A 25,151-nucleotide genomic window follows, 5' to 3' on the forward strand; every position below is an offset into this window, starting at 1 on the left:
GGTAAGAAACAGCTGCCCTCAGAGCTGATAGGATTTCCAGGAGTGCAAACCCCACCCCTCGTGACTGTGATTGGGGAAAATGATTTCATTCTTCCCCTCCTCTGAAGGAGGAACAAAGTCCATCTGGAGGGCCAAGGTTGAGGAAGCCTGTTATTGCAGATCAGATTGTTATTATTAATGTTTGGTGTTTTATTATGTTTTTGTATGTGTTGGAAGCTGCCCAGAGTGACTGGAGCTGGAGTCCAGATGCTATTGGTCTCCAACTCCCAACAACCCCAACTAGCATGGCCAGTGGTCATGGAGGATGGGAGGAACATCTGGTGGATGCTTGGTCTACCACCTTTTTGTGTTAAAGGTGTCCATTGGCTCTTAACTTCTCCAAGGCAGTTGAAGAATGGCTTCAGGGGGAAGGGGGAGAAGGTTGTGTGTGTCATCCATTTGGATGACGGCCCACAACTCCTCTTGCCTGCTAAGCTAGGAGCTGCCGTCATTCATACGCATCTCAGTTCTGTAGTGGGGATTTCATTAGTGGAGCCTGTTATCCTAATACATGAATAGACTGCAAAGCAGTCCCTCAGCAGTTGCCGGTAGGGCTGGGTGATAACTGGTTTTCAACATTGCGATAAGGGAGGAACTATGCAGAGGCAAACAGGACAATGCCGTGGCAACTGCTGCAGAGGCCTCTGGTGACTCACGGCAGTGACAGGAGGTGATGGCAGTAGCAGCATCCTGAGAGGCCTTCCGGTGGCGACAGCAGATGGTGGCAATAGTAGTGGCAGCGGCCTACAAGTCCTCCTGGTGGTAGTGGGAGGCGGTGACAGAAGCTGTGGCAGCCTGCCTCACCGAGGCCTCGCAGGCCGCCTCTGCTTCTGCCAGCATCTCCTGCTGCCACCGCATGGTCTCGCAGGCCGCCACGATGGTCACCACTATGAAAAGATCTTCCAGGCTGTCACCGCCTTTGCCACTGCCACAAGACCTTGCAGGCTGCCGCTACTGCTGCCACCACAACAAGGCCTCGCAAGCTGCCACTGCTCCCCCCTCCCCCGGTTGTTGATTCTGCCACCACCAGGCTTCTGCTGCTTGTGGCAGCCTGGCAGTCCCAGATTATTTGTATTCACTATGACTCCTCACCGTACTTTGGACTGTCTTGAATACCACCATTTGGCAGCGAAGCCCTAAACCGAAAGTCTCATTTGGGTGCATTTTGGCTTGCCTGCTGATGAAACTGAGTGTGTGATGATTGATAATATTGTCATGTATCCATTTTAGACCCCTAAGTAGTAATAGTTGCCTGGACATTGTCCTGTTTGCCTCTGTATAGTCGCATCGTTATTTCAGACATTGTGGTAGATTGCAGTGTTTAGTAGGTGATATTGTGAGGTTTGCAGTGTTTAGCTGGTGAGTTATATTATGAAACAATTATCACAATGTGAACTTCAAACCAGTTTTGGAAGATATATCCATATATTACCCAATCCTACTTGCCAGGTTTGTGGGCTGCAGCTTTGGGGGAGTTTTGGGAAGGAGACAGGGGTGGCGGAGAGCAAATGACCTCCTTGCTGCCATTGGTTTTGTGTTCCAATGAGTTTCACAGCATCACCTTGATCTGGCAAAGGATATTAACAGCAGCTTTCAAGCACTCTTCTTCCCCTCATGGTCATGCAGCTAAACCTTAATTGCACTGGCAGATTCCCTGCCTCCCTCCTTAGTTCCACAGCCTAAAAGATGCTGGTGCTTCACAAATGAGGTTTGGGATTGGATGGTTTGATCCTTGCCACGGAACCTCAGGAGGACATTGGTCAAGTTTCTACCTGCTTCTGATGTAGTTTGGAGTAGGGGGAAGTCAAGCCCACCTAAGGCTTACTGATCTCAGGCCCCAAACCCCACTTCCCCCAAAATGTGCTAAGATATTTTTCCACACCACAAATGGCCTATTAGAGATATTGCCCCCAAATACTTCCAAGAACATGCCTAAGAATCAATTGCAGGGGGCAAGCACATTGTCCAGGCCTGCAGCATGCAGAGGTGTCTTTGTGTAGCCTGTTTGAATGTGCCAACAAGTTCAGTGCATAGCTAGCTCCTCTGCTAGCAGTCTGCAGGGAGTTGTGAGTTTTTAAAACATTGCCTCCCCATCAACTCTCTCAGGTTTTTCGTAGATATCAACAGTATCATGTCACCTGGTGAGTTCATGTCCATTCTGTTTCTAACACCTCCTCTTGTTTCTCTTGCCTGCAGGTGAAAGATAGGATGGTGGTGGGCGAGTTGAGCATGTATAGCCCAATCCTGGCCTGCTGGCAGCCCATTCTCATCTTGATGTTGGGATCCATCCTCTCAGGCTCTGCCACAGGTTGCCCACCCCGCTGTGACTGTTCTGCCCAGGAGCGCTCGGTGCTGTGCCACCGGAAGCGGTTCCTGGCTGTCCCTGAGGGCATCCCCACGGAGACAAAGCTCTTGGACCTGGGAAAGAACCGCATCAAGACTCTCAACCAGGATGAATTTGCCAATTTTCCTCACTTGGAGGAGCTGGAGTTAAACGAGAACATTATCAGTGCCATTGAGCCGGGGGCTTTCAATAACCTTTTCAACCTCAGGACTCTGGGTCTCAGGAGCAACAGGCTCAAACTCATCCCACTCGGGGTGTTCACTGGACTCAGCAATCTCACCAAGTTGGACATTAGCGAGAACAAAATTGTGATCCTCCTGGATTATATGTTCCAGGACTTGTACAATCTGAAGTCTTTGGAGGTTGGGGACAATGACCTGGTCTACATCTCCCACCGGGCCTTCAGCGGCCTCAACAGCTTAGAGCAGCTGACTTTGGAAAAATGCAACCTGACGTCCATCCCCACAGAAGCTCTCTCTCACTTGCACGGTTTGATTGTGCTGCGGTTGCGCCACCTGAACATCAACGCCATCAGGGATTACTCATTTAAGAGGCTCTACAGACTCAAGGTTCTGGAGATTTCACACTGGCCCTACTTAGATACCATGACATCCAACTGCCTCTACGGGCTTAACTTGACATCCTTGTCCATCACCCACTGCAACCTGACTTCCATCCCTTACGTCTCCTTGAGGCACTTGGTTTATCTCAGGTTCCTGAACCTGTCCTACAACCCCATCATCACCATCGAAGGCTCCATGCTTCACGATCTACTCAGGCTTCAGGAGATACAGCTGGTTGGTGGCCAGCTCACCATGGTGGAACCGTACGCTTTCCGGGGCCTGAACTACTTGCGCATTTTGAATGTTTCAGGGAACCTCCTGAGCACCTTGGAAGAGTCAGCCTTCCACTCTGTGGGGAATCTGGAGACTCTCATCATAGACAACAACCCTCTGGCTTGTGACTGCCGGCTTCTCTGGATTTTCCGCCGCCGTTGGAGGCTCAATTTCAACAAGCGTCAACCCACCTGTGCAACCCCTGAATTTGTCCAAGGTAAAGAGTTCAAGGACTTCTCTGAGGCACTCCTGCCCAACTACTTCATCTGCCGCCGGTCCCGGATAAGGGACCGCAAGCCCCAGCAGATCTTTGTGGATGAGGGCCACACGGTCCAGTTCATCTGCCGTGCAGATGGAGACCCACCTCCGACCATCATGTGGCTCTCGCCAAGGAAGCACCTCATCTCTACCAAAACCAATGGGCGGCTCACTGTCTTCCCTGATGGCACTCTTGAGGTGCGCTATGCCCAGATCCAAGACAATGGCACCTACCTATGCATCGCCAGCAATGCTGGTGGCAACGACACCATGCTGGCCCACCTGCACGTCCGCAGCTACTCCCCCGACTGGCCCCACCAGCCCAACAAGACCTTTGCTTTCATCTCCAACCAGCCCAACGAGAGTGACGCCAACAGCACGCGAGCCACGGTGCCTTTCCCCTTTGACATCAAGACCCTCATCATTGCCACCACGATGGGCTTCATCTCCTTCCTGGGGGTCGTCCTCTTCTGCCTGGTGCTCCTCTTCCTTTGGAGCCGGGGCAAAGGCAACACCAAGCACAACATCGAAATAGAGTATGTCCCGCGCAAATCCGATGCCGGCATCAGCTCTGCCGCGGATGCGCCACGCAAGTTCAACATGAAAATGATCTGAGGAAGGGAGAGAGAGAGCAATGGCTGGAACTCAGTAATGAGAGGCGCGCGTGTGTGGGTTTTTTTAATAAAAAAGATTTAATAATAAAGAGATCCAATTCAAGAAACATGCAAACCTCTCTTCTCTCCACCCAGCTCCCCACCCTCCTTCTGTGGCCCACAATCCTGCACCACTTCCCCCTTGACCTCTTGGGGGGGGGTGTTCTGCTGACGTCTCCAGAACTTCCCATGTTTGTAGGACCTATTCTGACAGACTCCAGTGCCGATCCTAACAATGACAGGAAATTCAACAAGAATTCAAAACAACAATTGATTTTAAAAAGAAAGTTACGAACTTCCTCTGTAACTTTGATTTCAATAATTATGGATTTTTATGAAAACTTGAAATAATAATAAAAAAACTATTTCCTATAGATAGTTGGAATGCAAAATCTTGACTTCTTGATCTGTCCACTTTCGTTTCTGGCTCTTGCTTGCTTTATTTTTATCTTTAATGCTTCTCTTGGATTGGCTCTGATTGACCTTGGGTTGCAAGCAGATGCAAAAAGGCGGCACTGCTCCTGCACCTTGAATAGCAAAGGGCACCACTTCCGGTGCTGCTCTTATACCTTTCTGTCTATGCACTATGCAAGGTGAGTGGTCAATCAAAGTGGTAACATTTCAGGCAGTGCTACCTCTGACTGCAGGTGGGGACATCCCATTTTTAAATGCTCACACAAGTTTGTTGGGTTGTTGTTTTTTAATCCCTGCTCAGGGTTTGAGAATCGGTGGCCCTCCAGCTATTCTTGGAGTCTAGCTGCCATCAGTCCCTGTCAGCATGTCCAATGGTGAGGGATGATGGGAGTCTGAGTTCAAGAACACATGGAGGGTCACAGATTCCTCTCCCCATGCTAGATGAGCACACAAGGAAAAGAGACCCATTGAGCATTAGTCCCTGATGTGCTTGTCTCTTGTATACAGAAAACTTTCTCTGAGGTGTTGAGAGCATTCAGATCTATGACACACCCTATTGGCAGCTTGCCTAGAGCTCTGCTGCTTTACTCTGCGTCTTGTGCAGAATGGTTCCTTCTCCATTCTTGAAGAAACCCTCCCAGAATAGAATTGCTCTAGTGGCTCAGAATAAACTCTTTGGCTTAGCCAAGGCCTGGGGAGCAAGGTCCATTTGTCCCACCCCCCCATAAAATATTTGCAGTGGCTGGGCTCCCCCAAAATTGATGTACATTGCCATTCAAATGGTGTGTGTCACGTCCTGTGATCAATTATGTGGGGCAGGGCTTACCTCCCCCCCCCTCATATTTTATTCAAGTTGGCACCCCTGGCATGCAGAAGTTCCCAGGTTCAGTCCTCCAGCATTTCTGGTTAATAATAATAATAATAATAATAATAATAATAATAATAATAATATATTTATTGTCATTACCCCCTCTCAGGGACAACGAAATTACTTATTGGTAATTGGTTATTAATATTATAAATTACCGGTAATTAATTAATTAAATTTGCATACTGCCCTGTACCCGCAGGTCTCAGGTAGGATCAGGTAGCAGTAAAAGGAGCAACCTCTCTCTTCCTGCCCCCTAGGTAACTGCTGCCAGTCAGAGTAGACAGTCATGGCTAGAAGGAACCCCCAAGTTGACCTTGTATTAGGCCAGGCACAGGCAAACTCGGCCCTCCAGATGTTTTGGGACTACAACTACCATTATCCCTAGCTAACAGGACCAGTGGTCGGGGATGATGGAAGTTGTAGTCTCAAAACATCTGAAGGGCCAAGTTTGCCTATGCCTGTATTAGGCAGCTTCTTAAGCTCCCTTCAGATAAGCATAGTAAGTGGCTTTATATCGAATCAGACCGTCTAACCCAACAGTCCATACTGACTGGCAGTGACCCTCCCAGATTTCAGACAAGGGGCATTACTTTCTCTGCCTGGAGACACTGTGGATTGAACCCAGGACCTTCTGCATGCAAAGCAGATGCTCAGCCATTGAGCTAAGGCTGCTGTAGGTTACCTTGCAATCCTGGGTATGGCTGTTCAGAAGTCAGCCTTACCAAGTTAAATGGACATACAGCTAAGTGTGCTTAAGACTGCAGCTTTACAGATGAAGCCTTTTGAATATGTATGTTCATATTGTGTGGTTCATATTGTGTGGAACAATTGTGTGGGTGAATATGAGCGGGGGGGTGCATGTGCATGGATGTGAGTGCATAGATGGTCCTTCTCACGTCTGCATTGCTCTCCCCCCTTCCTCTGCTGGCATGTGACAGCCCCAACCCCAAAGCTGGCCAAAAGGAATGTGGCCTTTGGTCAGAAAAAGTTTCCCTATCCCTACTATATATGTCTACTCAAATGCAAGCCACTATGGATTTAAGTGGACTTACTTCCAGGTAAGTGAGTACAGGATTACAGTATCATTACATTGCATCTTGGATGCTCAAGAAAGTGAGCAATGCCACTCTGCTGCTGCAGGGGCAGGTGCAAAAGTCTCTGTCTCACACAGGTCATCCTTAATGTTGAATCTGAAGCTGCTGCGGCTTGTGATAAATGGAACTCCTGCATTCAGCTGTACATCCAGCCGCCTCTCTTTATCAGCTCGTCTCTGTTTGTCAATGCCAGGTAGGCCTGTTCACTGAGTTAATTGAACCAGGTGCCCTTTTTCTATGGAGAGCAGAGTTCTTTTTCAAGAAAATGAAAACACCAAGGGCCTTTCTGTCCATTCTCCTCCATTAGAGCATTGCCCGCTTGGCATCTATTTACATTTCAGATCTGCAGTATCTGGATGCCAGTGAGCACCCTGCTAACTATGAATGACTAAGCCAGCTCCAAGAGGATACTAAGGGATACAAGGCTGTTACTCTTGCTCTGTCCCCATTGATAAAAGCAGCAGCAGAGTTGGAAGTGAAACAGTAGCTCATGTTGTTGTTTTTTTTGTTTGTTTGTTTTAGAGAGGGGGGGCAAAAGAAACCTAGAGAATTCACAGAGACCTCTGTCAAGGATGTCCTTGGCATCAGGTGAAACAAATCTCATGGCTGAGATCTATCTTGTGTTTGCACCGGTGGAGAAGGCAGGATTTATATATTTTTGCAGGAAGCCCAGTGATGGCTTTATACTCCTATTCCCCGGGCTATTAGTTAGTATTAAATAGCAGAAGCTGAAGGTAGCCATACATCAGGAAGTGCACTGAGGTACATGAAGTGAGTGTGGCCCTCCAGACTCTCCCCAAGCTTCTTCCCTGGCGGGAATGTGTCCTTGAACTGCGACAATGGCTCTCACTTGTCAGGTGTAGAAACCGCAGCCTCTGGATTATAGCCTGCACAAAGGTAAGAGTCGCATCTTCCAGTGGCTCTGCCCACCGTTGCCTTGGCCCCTATGCAATGGCTGCATGTGGACTCTGGAAAGTTGTCCATGAGCAAATGCAGACTTCAGGCTGAAACTAATATTCCCCGCATGTGGCATCCTATGCCAGCACATTCCCATCTTGCAACGGAAGTCGGCATGGAGCTTTGCAGTTCCAGATTCAGAGCCACCTCCAATGCCTGTCTGTTGGGATAACTTTCTCTTTTGTTATTCATTGTTGGTTTATATGTTATAGAACACAAGGAAAAAAGACAATCCTTCAGGCAGCATGAAGTTAAACTGCGGAACTCCCTCCCACAGGAGGCAGAGATGGCCACCAACTTGGATGGCTTCAAAAGAGGATTAGACAGATTCATGGCGGAGCAGAGGGCTATGGGCGACTTCTAGTCATGGTGGCTCTGCTCTGCCTCCACAGAAATGCTTCTGAATCCCAGTTGCTGAAGACCACAGGAGGAGAGAGAGCTCTTGGGCTCAAATCCTGCTTGCTGGTTTCACACAGGCATGTGTTGGCCATGGTCAGAACAGGAGGCTGGACTAGATGGGCCCTTGGCCTGATCCAGCAGGCTCTTATTATGATATAGTTCATGCATCTGGCTGCAACACAGGGGTAAATCAAATGGCAGGGGATCAAGTGATGGGTGTGACTATCTAAGCCAGCCCTAGCATTCCAAATGATCAATTCCAACAGGTGCCACCTGCAAATGCAGCTCCATTTCAGGCCCATTTCTGGGTTTGGAGCTGGAAAAAGTCAGGGCCGTGTGGGGAGGAGTTATGCCTGTGTTGACCTTATAGAAACAACAGATGTCCAGAGTGGCTGCAGTTCTTTGAGGGGGCAGCTGAGTGGCATCCGCTTGCTACTGTCTGCCCTCAGAGTCTAGTTGCTCCCAAAATAGACCTCTGCCTTTTGTCTGTCTTGGCCTCCGGCAGGGTTTCATTTGCCATGGCCATCCACCTACACCTTCCACAGGGAGTTCCTTCCTGGCAAAACCTTCCTCTGGTTCCCCTTCAACTGTCTCATAATAACTCCCACAGGCTTGCTTCATCCTTGGCAGCTGAGAGCTAGACTCCGATAGCCCCCTCAGGCCTTTCCTCGGGACTTCAGCTGTCAATGCCGTGGGAGGGCTGGAAATCTGGTGACAGCAGAGCAGGCTTGTAAGAAAAGAAAGAGGCTCACTAGGGTGCAGAAGGGGCAAGGTGTTCACCATCTGCTGAACTCTGCAGTAACCGGAGTCCCAAGGGCAGCAGGTCTAGAGACCAAGGTGCATCTCACCTACGTTAACAGGGTTGGTGCCACCATCTGTGGAAATGTTGCACAAATTCTATAATAGACCCATACCCTGCTGCCTCTTTACCTCTTGGTGCTTCCCCTAGTTAATCCCACCTCCTGCCCCCCAGAGGGCAACCACACCCACTTTGGGAACCATTGCTGTAGTACTTGACAATTTAGAGCAGGGGCTTGTTGCCCTCAGGTGTTGGAACGCAACATCCCTCAGTTCCAGCCATCAAATGATATATACGTATAAAATGGCATTTGATGTTCTTGACTCCCAGCTGTGCAGCGCCTCCTTTTTCTACTGTTTAGTTTCCTGCATTTGCTTTAAACCTGTGGCCCTTGAGATGTTGTTGGACTCCAACTCCCATCAGCCAGCAGGGCCAAAGGAGGGAGCAACCTCCATAGAGCCACAGGTTCCTCACTCACTCCAGCTTTAGTTTGCATAGTCCACCCACCCTGTCACCTTAAAATAAAGCAAAACCTCAAAGTTGAGGTTTTGGTGCTAAGGAGATGTCTTTTATATGCACATCCGTACACATGTCAGCCCATTGGTGCGACTTGCACATTGTAGCCTACTCTGACTGCCAGAGGCTCTCTAAGGACTCAGAGAAGAATCTGATTGCCTTTGCTTGCAAAGCAGGTGCTCCACCCTTTTGATCATGTGAGCACAATTGTTTTCTAGAAGAATTTACTAGGAAAGCTCTACTCCACTCAGCGTACACAGTCCCTGAGTGAGTGTATCCTTTGCCTGAAATGCAGGCCCATGGGTGCTCAACCCTACCATCAGGTTCCATATTGCAGGTTGTGGCTGTAAACACTCCAAATGTTGTCAGTCAAGCGACATCTGGTGGGCCAAAGGTTCCTCATCCCTGATCTACATAGAGATCAATAGTGAGCTAGAGAGTCTGGTCATCTCACAGTTTAACCCCACCCCCCACCCCCGAGGAAAGAGATTTGTGTGCACAATCCAACTTCTGCTTAGTGCCATGACACGGGTGCCCTTCCACCAATGCAAAATTTTCACCCAGAGAAGTTAGAGGAAGTGGCACTGAAGCAATCAGAAAATGCTAGATGCCCCAAATACAATGGTACCTTGGGTTACATACGCTTCAGGTTACAGACTCTGCTAACCCAGAAATAGTATTTCAGGTTAAGAACTTTGCTTCAGGATGAGAACAGAAATTGTGCTCCGGCGGTGTGGCGGCAGCAGGAGGCCCCATTAGCTAAAGTGGTGCTTCAGGTTAAGAACAGTTTCAGGTTAAGAACGGACCTCTGGAATGAATTAAGTTCTTAACCCGAGGTACCGCTGTAACCAGCTAGCCATGCATATCAGCCCACAAGGGATTTTGCCAAGTGCAAAAATGGTGGGGGGTTTTGCGGGGGCCGGAGGGCAGTCAAGCATAGGAGCTTGGCTAGGATGCAGCCTTTACGCAGCACAGGTGTAAATGCCTTCAAGAGCTACTTCCTCTTCCCCACAGGGGAAGTGTAGTTATGTGTGGAGGAGCCAGGAGTCTCTCTCGCGGAAAGCCAAGCACCCACAAACTACTTATACTCAGAAATGTTTGGGGAAATGTGCAAACACTAAGGGCCTGTCCATTTGTCCCAAGCTTTCTTAGAATTTGTTTTGGATCAACAGCAATGGTCCAAAAGCTGTTCATGTATATCACAACTCGGAAACGCAAAGCAACACATTTTACGACTGTATTGAAAAACCCTGAAAAGCCCAAATAGAAATTTGTTTCCTTCCAATTCAATCCTTTTGCAGGGCTCCCTTTCCCTTGTGGCACATTGTGTGGGTGTTCCTCTGTGACCCCAGCCCCTTGTGTCTCCACACGTTGTCTCCAGAGCCTGTTGCTGTGCCCTTCTGATTCCCTGCCCCAAATGTGTCTCCCTTTTGCAATCCTACAGGCAGTGCCTTTTTTCTGGGGGGTGCATGCCTCTAAACATTTTATGAATCTAAGTTTGGCCTCACTGAGAGGCAGTATTTCAATATGAGTAGGAAAATGAGAGTACTCCTAAACATTTTTTTAGAAAAAAAGCACTGCCTACAGGCATTGTGATCAATTACATATATGTTTATTTTCAACTTGTGCTTGTTGGACACCTCCTTTGGTGTTCTAGAGAAGCAACAACCTGATATTGTATGCTTGTGCGCAGGAACACAATGGACCACAAGAACCCCCGAGCAACTGTAAAGAAGGGCGTGTGCAGCAACACTGTGGCACCAGGGGCTGAGAAAGGGGTGGGTAAGAAGGAAGAAAAATGGAGCAGCGGTGGGTGGGATGTCACATGTTTTCAGGGCTGCCTTCTTGAAGTAGCGCAGAACAGGCATGGCATGAGGACCCAGAATTCCGGACAAAACTGTTGGTGGTATTAATCTGCAAGCACAACAGACGGAAGAAAACACAGGGCAAACAAAGTGTAGCTAGGCCCTAACTGGTATAAAACCACATAGGTTTATAGTGCTGGTACATATATGTTACTTTCAAAATCAAAAAATTGCCTGACCTTTTGCTTCAAATAAAGAATATTCCTCTAATACAGTGGGGCCTGGTGTGTTCTGCCTCCACTCTTGGAAGCCTCTGATTACCAGTTGCTAGGAACTGACAGCCTTCCCTATGTGAAATTTATCTCATCCTCTTTTAAAACCATCCAAGCTGGTGACCACTGCTGCCTCTTCAGGAATGGACTCTAGTTTAACTCTGAGCTGTGTGAAGAAGGACTTTCTCTGTGCTGAATCTTCCAGCATTTGGCTTCACCGGATGTGTCTGAACCCTAGGATGAAGCAAACTCTGGTTTTCATTCTGTTTCTTTCTATTTCAAGCATCCCGTTTCATTTTAAAGCCCAGGGAGTTCTGAGCAGCCCTGTTGCAGATTTTCTCTTCCTTCCTGGCAATTAAAGAGTCAAACTCAGAGAGTCTTGGAAACAGCCACTGACTGGTGGCCAGGTGCTAAAAGATCCATGTTTTTCCTGGATGCTTATTAACACTAATAATTTCCAAGGGCTCTCATAATTGACTTCCAGTTATCCTTTTTTAATACTGCAATTAAAGAGCCTAATTCAGTTGTGCATGGAAGGGGGGGGGGGGGGAATAAAGCCCCAAGAAGCATCTGCCACATGCCAGAGTGTCCCAGCTATCAAAGGATAGGATCAGGAAACATTTGTGCTCTTACAAAGGAAATTAAATGCATTTGAATCCAAATATGGTTTGGGAGTGCAAGAAGGGATGGCAGTTGCTCCAAGAATACCCTCCAGTTGTATTTAATTAAATAATAATAATTATATTACTATTATTATTATAACTTGTATTATTGTTACTTGTTAGTCAAGTGTTACCACCAAAAGCTCTTCAGGTGACTAAGGCAGCTGGGATGAATATGAGGTAGTAGAGGAATGCAGATTGTACCACATGAGGACTCAGGGGAGGGGGCAGCACCCCCAGGCAGAGGGCCAAAGTCTGATGCGCCAGGCTTCCAGGTGCAAAAGAGCCCTTGAACGGATCCATACCTCATCTCTCAGAGATGGAAGAGCACAGCACAAGCTGCCTTTGGGTGCCAGGAAGCAGCGGGTTGAAGGACAAGGTCTCCATGCCATGGTGAAATGACTCAGACCACAATATACAGAGGAAGTATTAGATGCTGGCTTTCAGTGCTTTTTTCTGGCGATATACAGTAGTACATAGTACCAGCACCTTTTTCTTTTCAGTGACCCCGCTCTGAAGGGTGACTGTGAAGGGGAAGGAGACCCAGTTAGGGTGTGTGAATTAAAAAGAGAGCGAGAGGCACAGAGGGATCAAGCCCTAAGGGGTGGTGAGGGGGCAGTGTTTAGGAACACTTGGGGAGAGAAAGGGCTGGAGGGAAAGGAGAAAGGAAGTGCTGGGGCTGGGGAACCAGAAGGAGGGTTCCCCACTGGGAGGGAGAAAGAGGGTGTTTGCTTTTTAAGCCAACAGAGGGGAAAGGTAGGCAAAGAGGAGGAGGAAGAAGAAATATTGACATTTAAATTAGTGCTGAGAAAAGCAAGAGGAATACAATGGTTAGTACCGGCACTTTTTTCTAGAAAATAAGCCCTGCTGGTTTTCGTAAGAGGTTCACTGTGATGCAGGGAAGATCTCGAGCCTTTGGGAAGGCCATAGTTCTGTGGCAGAGCACCTGCTTTGCATGTAGAAGGCTCAACCCCAGCATCTCCTGGCAGGGCTGGGGGAAAGCGCAGCCTGAAATCCTAGAGAGCCGCTGAAAGATAGGGCAGACAAAAGTTGAGCTGGGAGGACACAGTGGTCTTAAGCTGGGCTCCTCCACACGGGACGTTTCCCCATGGTTTCTAGTTATAGGTCCAAGAGGTTGCTTCTTTTTTGTCCTACCCCTTTACCCAGAAAACCCCGCTGTTTGCTGCTGAATGTCAATCTGCAGAAAAGTTTCAAAGTCTTCATAAATGACTTGGAAGAAGGAATTGAGGGGACGCTCATCTAATTTGCAGATGACACCAACCTGGGAGGGCTAGATAATGCCACAGAAGGCAAAATCGGGATTCAAAATGACCTTAACAGATTGGCAAACTGGGCACAAACCAACAAAATGAATTTCAATAGGGACAAATAGGGACAAATGTCAGGTTCTGACTTAGGCAGGAAGAATCAAATTCACAAATATAAGATGAGGGACACCTGACTTACTAGCAGTACATGTGGAAAGGATCTTGGGGTCCTGGTGGACCACAAGCTTAACAAGAGTCAACCGTGTGATGCAGCAGCAAAAAAAAAAGCTCTTGCTATTCTATCCACAGAAGTCTAGTGTCCAGATCAAGGTAACTAATAGTCCCACTCTCTTCTGCCTTGGTCAGAACACGCCTGGAATTCTGTGTCCAATTCTGGTAACCACAATTTAAGAAGGATGTGAGAAGCTGGAAAGTGTGCAAAGGAGGGCAACCAAGATGATCAAGGGTCTGGAAAACAAGCCTTGTGATGAACATTGGAGGGAGCTGGGTATGTTCAGCCTGGAAAATAGGAGACTGAGAGGAGATATCATGGCCATCTTCAAATATCTGAAGGGCTGTCACATGGAAGATGGAGCAAGCTTGTTTTTTCCTGCTTTGGAGGGCAGGACCTGCACCAATGTCTTCAAGTTACAAGAAAGGAGATTCCAACTATACATCAGGAAGACCTTTCTGACAGTAAGAGCTGTTTGACAGTGGGACAGATTCCTTTGGGAGATTGTGGACTCTCCTTCCTTAGAGGTTTTTTTAACAGAGGTAGGAAGGCCATCAGTCATGGATGCTTTAGCTGAGATTCCTGCATTGGAAGGGGTTGGACTAGATGACCCCTGGGGTCCTTTCCAACTGCAATTCTAGGATTCTGAGACTCGTGGCTAGACATCATGGGACAAAGAGAAGATATCATGGGACCCAGGGAAGTGTGGATGAGCCCTCAGCAAAAGGCTGAGTTCCTCTCAGTTGTTGAGTTCCAGTACTTCATCCCTATAGACCAGCAGGGCTCAGTGCTGACTGTAAGCCTGCTAGACTGGGCTTTGGGCTGCTGCAATACTGCTCAGGTACCCACCCCTGCCCTCCCCTTCACAAGGACCAATCCCAGTGAAACAGGCCCTATAGCACTCAGACATCAGAGCTAGCTCCTCCATCTATGCATGGTCCATGTACTCTGAAGAGTCTGCCCTGTTCCTGGTGCTCCAGACCCTCGCCTGATCACTTGCTGGGTCACTGTTCACAGCTGATTCTTTTCTGACTTCTCCCTCTTCCTCCCCCCTCCCTCTCCTCCCCTGGTAAACCAAAAGAGTGTTCCCACGCTAACTCTATCCACTGGCACCTTTACTCTTGAGACTTGGGAGGCGAAGGGGGGACATCAAGGCAAAATTCAGGATGCGATCAGAGGGGCTTGTCAGGGTCACAGGTAAGGTGTTCATAAGGTGTTCAGCATGTACAGTACTTCATGCTGCCTTTCCTGGTTCTCCCTGGGGCCCAGTTATGAAAGATATCCTGTGGAACTCCAAGCCTCTTCCTTCAAGAATGTCTCCCTGGGGTCCTGGCTGAACCTAATTGAGCCATGCCTGGCTTGAACATCCCACCCCCTTGGAAACCAGGCCTTATGAGGAACAGTTGAGGAGGTTGGGTCTGTTTAGCCTGTGGAAGAGGAGATGGAGAGAAGATATGATAGCAATCTTCAGATACTTGGAGGGCTTGGAAGATGGAGCAAGCTAGTTTTCTGCTGCATCAAAGGACAGAACACAAACCAACAGATTCAAATGACAAGAAAGGAGAGTCTAACTATTAAGAACAACTTTCTGAGGGCAAGAGCCAATCGACTGTGGAATTGGCTATATCGGAAGGTGGTGGACTCTCCTTCCTCGGAGGTTTTTAAACAGAGACTGGGTGGCCATCTGTCAGGGATTCTTTAGTCATGATTCCTGCATTGCAGAGGGCTGGATTGCATGACCTCTTGGGTTTTCCTTCCAACTCTATGATTCTGTTATACCTTCTGAGTCCCAGACCCTCTTTTGCAGGACTTGCCCCTCAATATGGATCACCTGCATGTTTCCCTTGGCTGTTTTGACTGGCGGAGACCAAGATTCTTTTAAAGTCTCTCCTCCTTCACAAAGCAAGGAGAAAATTATCTTCCCCGGCTTCCAAACCACACTTCCTTATCTCCCATCGGGGCTATAAATCAGAGCCTGATGAAACATACCATAGATTTTATTAAGATCTTGTAAACAAATTATTGGCTGCCAGAAGAGCTTCCTGCTGTTTTGCAAAGGGGGAGAAAGGGTCAAGATGCAGTTCTGTCATGCGGCCCCTGGAGAACAGGCGTCATGGCTCCCAGGAAAAAGCTGGCTCCCTTCCTCGGATCAGCAAAGTTTCTCAGAAATGTTTTAATCACGACCATCTAGCAGCCATCACTGGCTGCTTGCACAGGCAGGAGCACTTCCCAACCAACTGGGCTAATGGTGGCTGATGCTCAGTGGGACTGGAAGGGAGGCCGATGGCTGGGTGGGGGAGCCAGAGCCAACGACAGGCAGAGTTTTGGCCCCTTCTTCCTCCACCCTGCAGAGTCTTGCCAGGGAACTCCTGAGTCAGACCACTGCCCCATTTCGCTCCGTGCTGTCTGCAATGGCCAGAAGCAGCTCTTCGGGGCTTCAGACATGGGATCATGTCTTGCATTAATTGCAGGTACCTCAGGGATCAGCTGAACCTTCATACCTCACCTTGATCATGGAGATCATTTTCAGGAGCATCGCTAGTCATTCCCCAAGCTGGTGAGGCTCATCTTATGACAAGCCTTAGCACCATCAAACCAGTCCTGTGGAACACCCCAGGAGAGATTCTGTGGGCATCTTCCAGGCCAACTATCAAATGCCTACTGAAATTGTTTCTATTCCACAAGGTCTATGCAGGAAATTAACAATACATCCTTCCTTTTTTTTTTTTTTGAATATTTATTAAAGTTTCAAAGAAATTACACAAGTAGAAAAAAGAAAAGAAAAAATAAGAAAAAATACAAAAAATACAAAATACAGAAAAATAAAAACAGTTAAAAACAAATCAGTCTTTCCATCTCTTATCTTTCATTTACTTATTTCCCTGACCCCCTCTCACCTCCCTTTTTTGTATTCTAGTTCAGTAGTTGTTTCAGCAAATCCTTACCCTTTTTGCTTTTATCTTAATATTTTATCTTAATCTATTGTAACTTTACATTTTCACCTGTTATCAATTCCTCTTTACTTAATCCTTTATATCTTTTCTGCTAAAACACATAGTTTAATTCCAACATCTTTCTAACATTCCTTAATTTTACAATATTTCTGTAGATAGACTTTAAATTTCTTCCACTCTTCTTCCACCGACTCTTCTCCTTGGTCTTGGATTCTGCCAGTCATCTCAGCCAGTTCCATGTAGTCCATCACCTTCATCTGCCATTCTTCCCGGGTGGGTAAATCTTGTGTTTTCCAGTACTTTGCAATAAGTATTCTTGCTGCTGTCGTAGCATACATAAAGAAAGTTCTATCCTCCTTTAACACCAACTGGCCGACCATGCCCAAGAGAAAGGCCTCTGGTTTCTTCTGGAAGGTATATTTAAATACCTTTTTCATTTCATTATAAATCATCTCCCAGAAGGTCTTAATCTTTGGGCATGTCCACCAAAGGTGAAAAAAGGTACCTTCACATTCTTTACATTTCCAACACTTATTATCGGGCAAGTGATAAATTTTTGCAAGCTTGACTGGAGTCATGTACCACCTGTAAATCATTTTCATAATATTCTCTCTTATGGCATTACATGCCGTGAACTTCATACCTGTGGTCCATAACTGTTCCCAGTCAGCAAACATAATGTTGTGTCCAACATCCTGTGCCCATTTAATCATAACAGATTTAACCGTTTCATCCTGTGTATTCCATTTCAACAGCAAGTTATACATTCTTGACAGGTTCTTAGTTTTAGGTTCTAACAATTCTGTTTCCAGTTTTGATTTTTCCACCTGGAAACCAATTTTTTTGTCCAAATGATATATCTCCCTTATTTGGTAATAGTGAAGCCAATCTCATACTTTGTTTTTTAATTTATCAAAGCTCTGCAGTTTTAATCTATCTCCTTCTTGTTCCAGAGTTTCCCAATACTTTGGCCAATAGCAATACATCCTTCCACAATGGTTGATTGATGTCTGTTGTAAACTGATTTGCTGTTTTATAGTATGGCTTTCTATTTTATTTTTTTTATTTGTATACCACCCTATACCCAAAGATCTCAGGGTGGTTCACAAGATAAAATCACAATATAAAAACACAAAATACATAATCAAAACAAAAACAACCCAATTGTGTTTCTATTACTGCAAATCATTGCAATATTCTTTATGATAAAGTGGCATTCAGATATTTTAATAAATAAATAAACCCTACCTGCATGTTCTGGGGACTGATCCTGGGACCTTCAGCATACAAAGCAGGTGCTCTTCCACTGAGCTACAGTCCCTGCAGGTAGCAGTGAGACTAAAGTGCAGCTGTAAGCAAGAAGGCGGGCAGCTGGGAGCTGGCTGAGGACTGCCTGGTGCTGCTGCCTCCGTGCCCGATTTGCCCCAATGGCCAGCCTCCAACATGGCAATTGCCCCCTATTGAAGCAAGAGCATCACCCCCACCCCAGTTTACATTTTACTGATTTTGTTGACTCATTTATGTCCCATTGTTTCATGGAATTGCCCCAGGAATCAATCAATCTATCTATCTATCTATCTATCTATCTATCTATCTATCTATCTATCATCTATCTATCTATCATCTATCTATCATCTATCTATCTATATCATCTATGTCTATCTATCTATCTATCATCTATCTGTATTTAAAAGTACTGTAAAATTCACAAATTGCAAAATTACAGTGAAAAGCTACCTCCACCCAAAAGTGCTCACTGGGATGACTTTTAACCTGTGTTTTTAGGAGAGGGTGGTATTCCACAGTGTAGACTCTGTGGAGAGTCTAACCTTTAGAACTCCTCATCTAATCTCAGGTGGGGATGCACAAACATGCACCCCTTTATTTACAATGGGTTTGCAATTTGCACCTCTTTTGTTCAAAAAATGCCTCTTTTTAAAGAAAAAAGGGCTGTGAAACAGGCAGTCGTAAAACAGATGCAGCTTCCCCTTCACAATGTGTCTCATGTGGAGAAACCTGTCATGTGCCAAAGACACATGAGAGCAGAAGCAGCCAAGCAGGCTGGGAGGTGCTGGGACTGCACAATCATTTGGGCCTAGTCAAGTTATTCAGGCCTAACTGCTAACTGGGGAGTCCCTCTGGCAGGGGACTCGGCAGCCAGTTTCACTTTGTGCTCTCTGTAAGATGTTAGTCAGAGTCCGTCTGCCTCCGCTGTGAGCAGAGCAGTATGGAATCTCAGTCAAACTGTTTGGAACCATATTGTTTATGAAGAAGTTTATTTTAACTCAGTAAAGCTCTTATTCTTTCACTTAAAAACTCTGCATTGTTAATTTACGCTGCACGTCAAAACCTTCATCCATGGAGTTTCTGGCTGCGGAATAAATGGTGAAGGCAGAGGCAGAGCCTCTCTATCTCTATCTGTCAGAAATAGCCCTGGTGGTCTTTTGTCTGTAATGCTTTCCCAGCCCACCTTCCTTCGGCCATGGCAGGATTAAAGCAGATGGACAGAACAGAAGAGAGAGTCACTAGAACTTACAGAGAGCAATTTCTGCTCCACAAAGAGAGGAGAGTCTCCCATTCTGCTTAAATCTGCAATTTATTTTTATTGCCGTCTAATAGAGGCGCAAGAGAAGAGAAGAGGCAGAAATCCCTCCCTGCGAGCACGAGGTTTTTGGAGGGCCAAGATGCTCTCTCTCTCTTTTGTAATCTTTTTATTTGATTTTCAAAAAGGGAGAAAGAAAAAGGAAATAAAGAAAACAAACATACATAAAAAACCAGTACATAATCCAAATATCGAAATTGCATTGAATCTTGTGACTTCCCCCCATCCCTTTCATGGGTCCTTTTAATTCTATTTTCAACTGCATATCAACACTTCTCCAGTTTTTCATCTTCCTAAGTTATCTATACATTCTTCTATAATACAAGTGTATTTAAAATACTACTAATGTTTTGATCTGTTTGCAATGATTTTGTATATACATTATAAACATTTCCCATTCTTTTTTAAAATTTCTTGTCTTCTTGATTCCCGAGCTTCCCAGTTAATTTTGCCATTTGGGCATAGTCCATCAACTTGATTTGTCATTCTTCTCTGGTGGGGGCTGTCTCTTCCTTCCATCTCAGTCAAGATGTTCTCAATGAGCCCTTCTTTCCATAGCAGGGCCATTTCCTCTATGCCACTGCAGATTTGTTTGCCTCCTCCTGGGCACACAAGTCAATCGAGCTCCCAGGAGGAGGGGGATAGTTTCCAGAGACCAGTGCCAGTTTGGAAAGTGAGAGGTGAACAGGAAGCATCCAAGAGAGGAAGGGGCCTGGAGGTTTGGGGGCTCAGCAGTGGGGGCTCTGCAGGGCTGTGGACCTGGACAGGTGCCCAAAAATGCTGCCCCTTGGCACCAGTCCTCCTCCCCTGAAATATACTCAGAATCGAGAGTGGATTTCATGCTCTTTATTCAGCTCATAGTGGTGAGGAGGAATGAAAGTCCCCTCAAAGTATCTGCTTTATATACATTATTTACACAATGGGCTGCACGTGATTGGCTAATTCCTGAATTCTCCTGTAGGCCAATCAGGTTGTGGATTCACTTCCATCTGGAGCTGGATTGGGTGGCTCCTGCAGACCAATCATACTGCTGCATTGTTCTAGGACCAATTCAGTACATAACACCCCTCCCCTCTAAGTTCCAGTCCTGCCCAGGAGGTCGCATTCATAGTCCTCAAGGTACGCCAGCGGCCTACGTGTGCGTTGCGGCCTGGGGTGTTCCCTGGTCCGGGGTTCAGGTTCTGGCTCGTGTTCCAAGGATGCTGGCTGTGATGGGGCCATTTGATCGGGCGCAACCGGCTCGCTCTGTCGTGGTTCTGGTTCTGGTGTCCTTTCGGCCTCGCGGGTCCTCTCTATTTACTGATTCTGCCTCTCCTGCTGGCCCCTCCTGCTCTATGGGCTTCACTGCCCTACTGTTCCCTTGGGACTCTACTGACCTGTCCTCCTCCTGGTTTTCTCCCAGGAATCGTCGCCGTATCTGGTCGCAGTGGCGGCGCCAGCATTGCCCCCCATCCGTTAGCACCTCGTACGACACGGGGCCAGTGACCCTGGTGACTGTGGCGGGTACCCATGCTGGGCCTGCCCCAAAATTCTTTGCGTACACTGGGTCCTGGGCCACGAAGGTCTGGGGGTTCCTGCCTCCCCCCCCCCACTACCTCATCCTGAGCTCTATCGGGGTGAAGGCGGTCCAATCTGATTGCAAGCCCATTAGTAGTTCAGCGGGGCTCCAGCCAGTCATTCAGCTGGGGGTGCTGTGCTGTGCTAGAAGGAATGTTGCAAGGCGGTACTCCCAATCCCCTTGCATCATGCGGCGGAGGGTGTCCTTGGTGGTCCGCACCATGCGTTCTGCTTGGCCATTGGTTGCAGGGTGGAATGGCGCCGAGCGGATGTGGCGGATGGCGTTCTGTGCTGTGAAGGTTTGGAATTCTACTGACGTAAATGCAGTTCTGTTGTCTGAGACGAGAGTTTCAGGGAGCCCGTGGGTTGTGGAATACCCGGATGGCTGCGGACGTGGAAGTGGACGGTACCAGTGCGACTTCCAGCCATTTGGTGTAGGAGTCCACCACTATGAAGAATGTTTTCCCCTGAAAGGGGCCAGTGAAGTCCACGTGCAGGCAAGACCATGGTGCTTGGGCGGACTCCCAGGACTGGACTGGGGCCCTTGGGGGATCTGGGCGGGATTCTTGGCAGGCCTGGCAGTGTTTGACCCAGACCTCTATCTTTCCGTCAATCCCCGGCCACCACACATAACTCCTGGAGAGGGCCTTCATTCTCACTACCCCTGGGTGTGTCTCGTGTGGGGCTGTGAGGACCCTTTTGCAGAGGGGATGGGGAATGGCGATGCTGTTTCCCCATAACAGGCACCCCTCGTGGGCCGACAGTTCATGTTTGCGGGTTGTGTAGCCGGCGAATTCTGGCCCGGGGCTGCTGCTGGGCCATCCCCTCCACACCCAGTCCACGACCCGGGAGATGACCCTATCTTTCTTGGAATGGTGTGCAACTTCTTGTGCCTGAATGGGGCGGTCGGGAAGCAGCTCCAGGCTCATAACCTCTTGCACGGGTGCTGGGTCGGGGCCTGTTTCCAGTAGTGGTAGCCTGCTGAGGGCATCCGTGTGGCCCATTGCCTTCCCAGGGCGGTGAATCAGTGCATACTGGTAGCTGGCAAGGAATATTGACCACCTGAGGATACGATGAGACAGCATTTGCGGGGGTCTGCTTTTCGGGGGCAAACAAGCCAAGCACCGGCTTGTGGTCAGTCACCACGGTAAAGGGCCGCCCATACAAGAAATCATGGAATTTTTTTACTCCCTTGACGATTGCCAGACCCTTTTTGTCAATTTGCGAGTAGTTCCGCTTGGTTGCGTTGAGTGTCTGGGAAAAGTATGCCACCGGCACCTCTCTACCATCCGGGAGTTGGTGTCCCAGGACAGCGCCGATGCCATAGGGTGAGGCGTCGCATGCTAGCACCACCGGCAGCCTTTCGTCGAAGTGTGCCAAGACTGAGTTTGAGACGAGCAAGTCCTTGACTGCCTGGAATGCGGCCTCCTGGCGCTGGCCCCACACCCAAGGGGCCCGCTTGTCCAGGAGTCTGTGTAGGGGCTCCACTACCGCCGCCTTGTGGGGAAGGAAGGAATGGTAAAAGTTCAATAGTCCCAAGAAGGCCTGAAGTTCAGTCTTGCTCTTGGGCGCTGGGGCATCACAAATGGCCCATACCTTGTCCCCAGTTGGGTGGACCCCTTCTGCATCCACCATAAATCCCAGAAAGTCCACCTGAGGCACTCCTAGTAGACATTTTTCCCGCTTCACCTTGAGACCCGCCGTCTGGAAAAGATACAGAATGGTGCGGAGGCGGTCCTCAAACTCCTCTGGCGTGGGCCCAGCAATCAACACATCATCGAAGAAGGGGGTGATGCCAGGAATCCCTTTAAGGAGAGAGTCCATTAGATTCTGGAATATGCTAGTTCAAATATATGTTGGAAGTGTAAGGAAAAGGAGGGAACATTTTAATACAATGTCCGGGTTCTCACAATATGCGTTTGCTTGCAGTTGGCTCATCCAGTTTCTGACATTTAAGAAGCTCTGTTGACTGGTGAGATCAAACATTAACAAGAAGCCCATGGCATCTCTGAAAAATGCTGTCGTGAGACTTCTGAATCTTTCTTGCCCGGCTGTGTCCCAGAGCTGAAGATGGACCTTAAAGGCTTTCCCAGGAGAGCCATTTGACCCCCGGCTGTTGTACACCACCCGCTTTTCCCGGAAGTCAATTCCTACTGTGGTGATGAATTTGGGGTTGAACTTGTTGTCGGTGTATCTGTACAGGAACGTGGTCTTCCCAACCCCAGAATCCCCGAGGGCAAGGAGTTTGATCAGATAGTCATAGTCCCCATCAGTCATAGTGCTGACCTTGATGAACCAGAGCGCGAAGTTTTTCTTTCCCGTGGATTTGGTGCCTGCTTACAGAGTCCGATGCTTGTTTCGCCTTCCCAAAAGACTCTCACCCGCCGCAGTCAACTCCTCATAAGCAAAAGAAAACCCCAAAGCAATCTAGCAATCCTTGGAAACATTGAAGAGCGTGAAGGAAAGGGGAGGAGGACAAAGGAGTCCGGAAAAGTGGCGTTCCTCCCTCGCCAGCAGCGAAAGTCGGCTCGCTGTGCGCTCGGCACCACCCTCCAGCATTTTATCATATGTGGTGGGATTGTAAAGTAATTAAAAAAAATTGGGAAATGATATACAATGAATTGAAGAAAATGTTCCATTTAACATTTGTTAAAAAACCCGAGGCATTTTTGTTGGGGATCGTAGGGAAAGACCTGCCAAAAAAGTTGAAAAACATTTTCATGTATGCAACAATGGCTGCGAGAGTTCTGGTAGCACAAGGATGGAAGACTGAAGAAATCCCAACTGAAGAATCATGGCAAGAAAAATTGATGCAGAACTAGCAAAATTGACATATAAGCTACGGGACAAGGATAACTGTGACTTTAAGGATGAATGGGAACCTTTCACAAAGTATCTGAAGATGCAACAAAGCGAACTGGACTCCTTGGCAGGTTTTGAATAAACATTCACAATTTTTTTACTGATAATAATCAGCTAAACAGTTTGAGGGTCTATACAATTTTGTAACATGCAGAAAATAGCATTATTGGAGAAACCAAAGACTGGAACTGAGGGAAGTCGAGGGGTGGGGTGATGGGTTCTGTGGGGGGGAGGGGGAGGCAGGAAAAATGGGGGGAATAAGAATATGGTTTTGCATAATATGTTTCGTTATAACTTTGAATAAAATAATAATAATAATAATAATAATAATAATAATAATAATAATAAAATAAATAAAAGATTCTGGAATATGCCTGGTGCCACGCTGACACCGAATTGCAGCCGCTTTACCCTGAATGCTCCTCTGTGCGTCACAATAGTCTGTGCCTCTGCTGTGGCCTCATCTACCGGCAGCTGTTGATATACTTGGGCCAAGTCCAGCTTGCCAAAAATCTTTGACCCAGCCAGGGTGGCAAGGACATGGCTGACCACTGGCACTGGGTATGCGTGGGCCATGAGGGCCTTGTTTATGGTACATTTGTAGTCTGCGCAGATGCGGACCGAACCATTAGGCTTGACGGGTGTGACGATCGGGGTTTCCCAGGGGGCATTAGGCACAGGCTCCAGCACTCCTTGCTCCACGAGCCGGTCAAATTCCTTGTCTATACAGGGTTTCAGGGCGAATGGACCCGGTGGGCCTTGAGCCTGACAGGTCGTACTGTGGGGTCAAGCTGTAGAGCAATGGGGGGCCCCGTATACTGTCCCAATTTCCCATTGAAAACCCCCGGAAATTCCTTGCATATGGCGTCCACGTCCACTTGTAAACTAGTGCGGTTCACCCCGGTGACGGCTAGCCCCAGTGGTCCAAACCATGCCAATCCCAGTAAGCTAATGTAGGGGCCCTTGACCACAAGCAAGTCCAGTTGCCGTGTTCGCCCTCGATATTGCACCCTGAAGGTCTCCACCCCCATTGTGGGGACCTTACGTTTGGAAGTCCCGGAGGGTGAATGAGGCCGGCCTGAGTTTGGGACCCCCACTAGGACACAGTTTCCTTAAGGTCCTTGCTGAGATTATGGATAGAGTTGAACCCGTGTCAAGCTCCATGCGGCACGGGGCCCCCTCTATCTGTACCTCTACATAAATTTTCTCTACATTGGGGTGGGGCAACTGGTATACCTGGAAGTCCGTGAGCTCCGTCGACTTGCCTTGGTGCATTGGGCCCGGGACCTGGGGCTCTTGGATTGGTCATCTGATGCCTGGTGTCGGGTCGGCCGAGCCCGACACACCCGGGCGATGTGTCCCGATTTTCTGCACTGCCTGAACTCTGCGTTGCGGAAACAGCAGGTCCTCCTCTCATGACTCCCCGCAGCTTGCGCAGTTCCCTCCTTCTCGTCGAGGCAGCTGTGGTATGTGGGCTGCTTGAGTGTGCTGCTGTACTCGGTGCACCTCCTCCCTGTCAGATCCTGAGTCGTCGGTGAGGTCTTTGTGGTGGACCCTCGGTTGGGACAGCAGGCTCGGCTGTGCCTCTTGCGTCGACCTCTTGGCAGCTTCCATTGCCAGGGCCTCCTCCAGAGCGACCTGGAACGTTAGGTCCTTCTTAGCGTAGAGGGGTCGTTGCAGCTTCTCATCCTTCAGGCCACCGATGAGGTGGTCACGAAGCATGTTCTCCAACTCTGAGAAGTTGCAGAACCGGGTGG

At 48.0% G+C, this 25,151-nt stretch overlaps 3 protein-coding genes across 7 annotated transcripts in view; 1 reads left to right on the top strand and 2 right to left on the bottom strand.

Annotated features, from left to right (window-relative positions):
• Nucleotides 1-4,508, top strand: part of LINGO1 (leucine rich repeat and Ig domain containing 1) — a 540,338-nt gene extending 535,830 nt beyond the window's left edge. For all 5 annotated transcript variants that reach the window (XM_083630438.1, XM_083630437.1, XM_083630440.1 and 2 more), the window contains one exon: nt 2,236-4,508. In XM_083630438.1, coding sequence (XP_083486564.1) covers nt 2,248-4,092 — 1,845 coding nt within the window. In that variant the 5' untranslated portion in view covers nt 2,236-2,247 and the 3' untranslated portion in view covers nt 4,093-4,508. The remainder of the gene's footprint in view (nt 1-2,235) is intronic.
• The window catches only part of RCN2 (reticulocalbin 2), an 810,887-nt gene that overhangs the window by 257,340 nt on the left and 528,396 nt on the right, over nt 1-25,151 (bottom strand). The window lies entirely within an intron of this gene.
• On the bottom strand, nt 22,378-23,080 carry LOC310742678 (ras-related protein Rab-27B-like; the record flags this gene model as incomplete). The annotated part of the gene is made up of 1 exon (XM_083572096.1): nt 22,378-23,080. Exon 1 carries the CDS (start codon nt 22,807-22,809, stop codon nt 22,378-22,380), a length of 432 nt encoding a protein of 143 aa, XP_083428222.1. The 5' UTR covers nt 22,810-23,080.

Source organism: Podarcis filfolensis (genome assembly GCF_964270895.1).
Source record: "Podarcis filfolensis genome assembly, chromosome: 9".
Lineage (NCBI taxonomy): Eukaryota > Metazoa > Chordata > Lepidosauria > Squamata > Lacertidae > Podarcis > Podarcis filfolensis.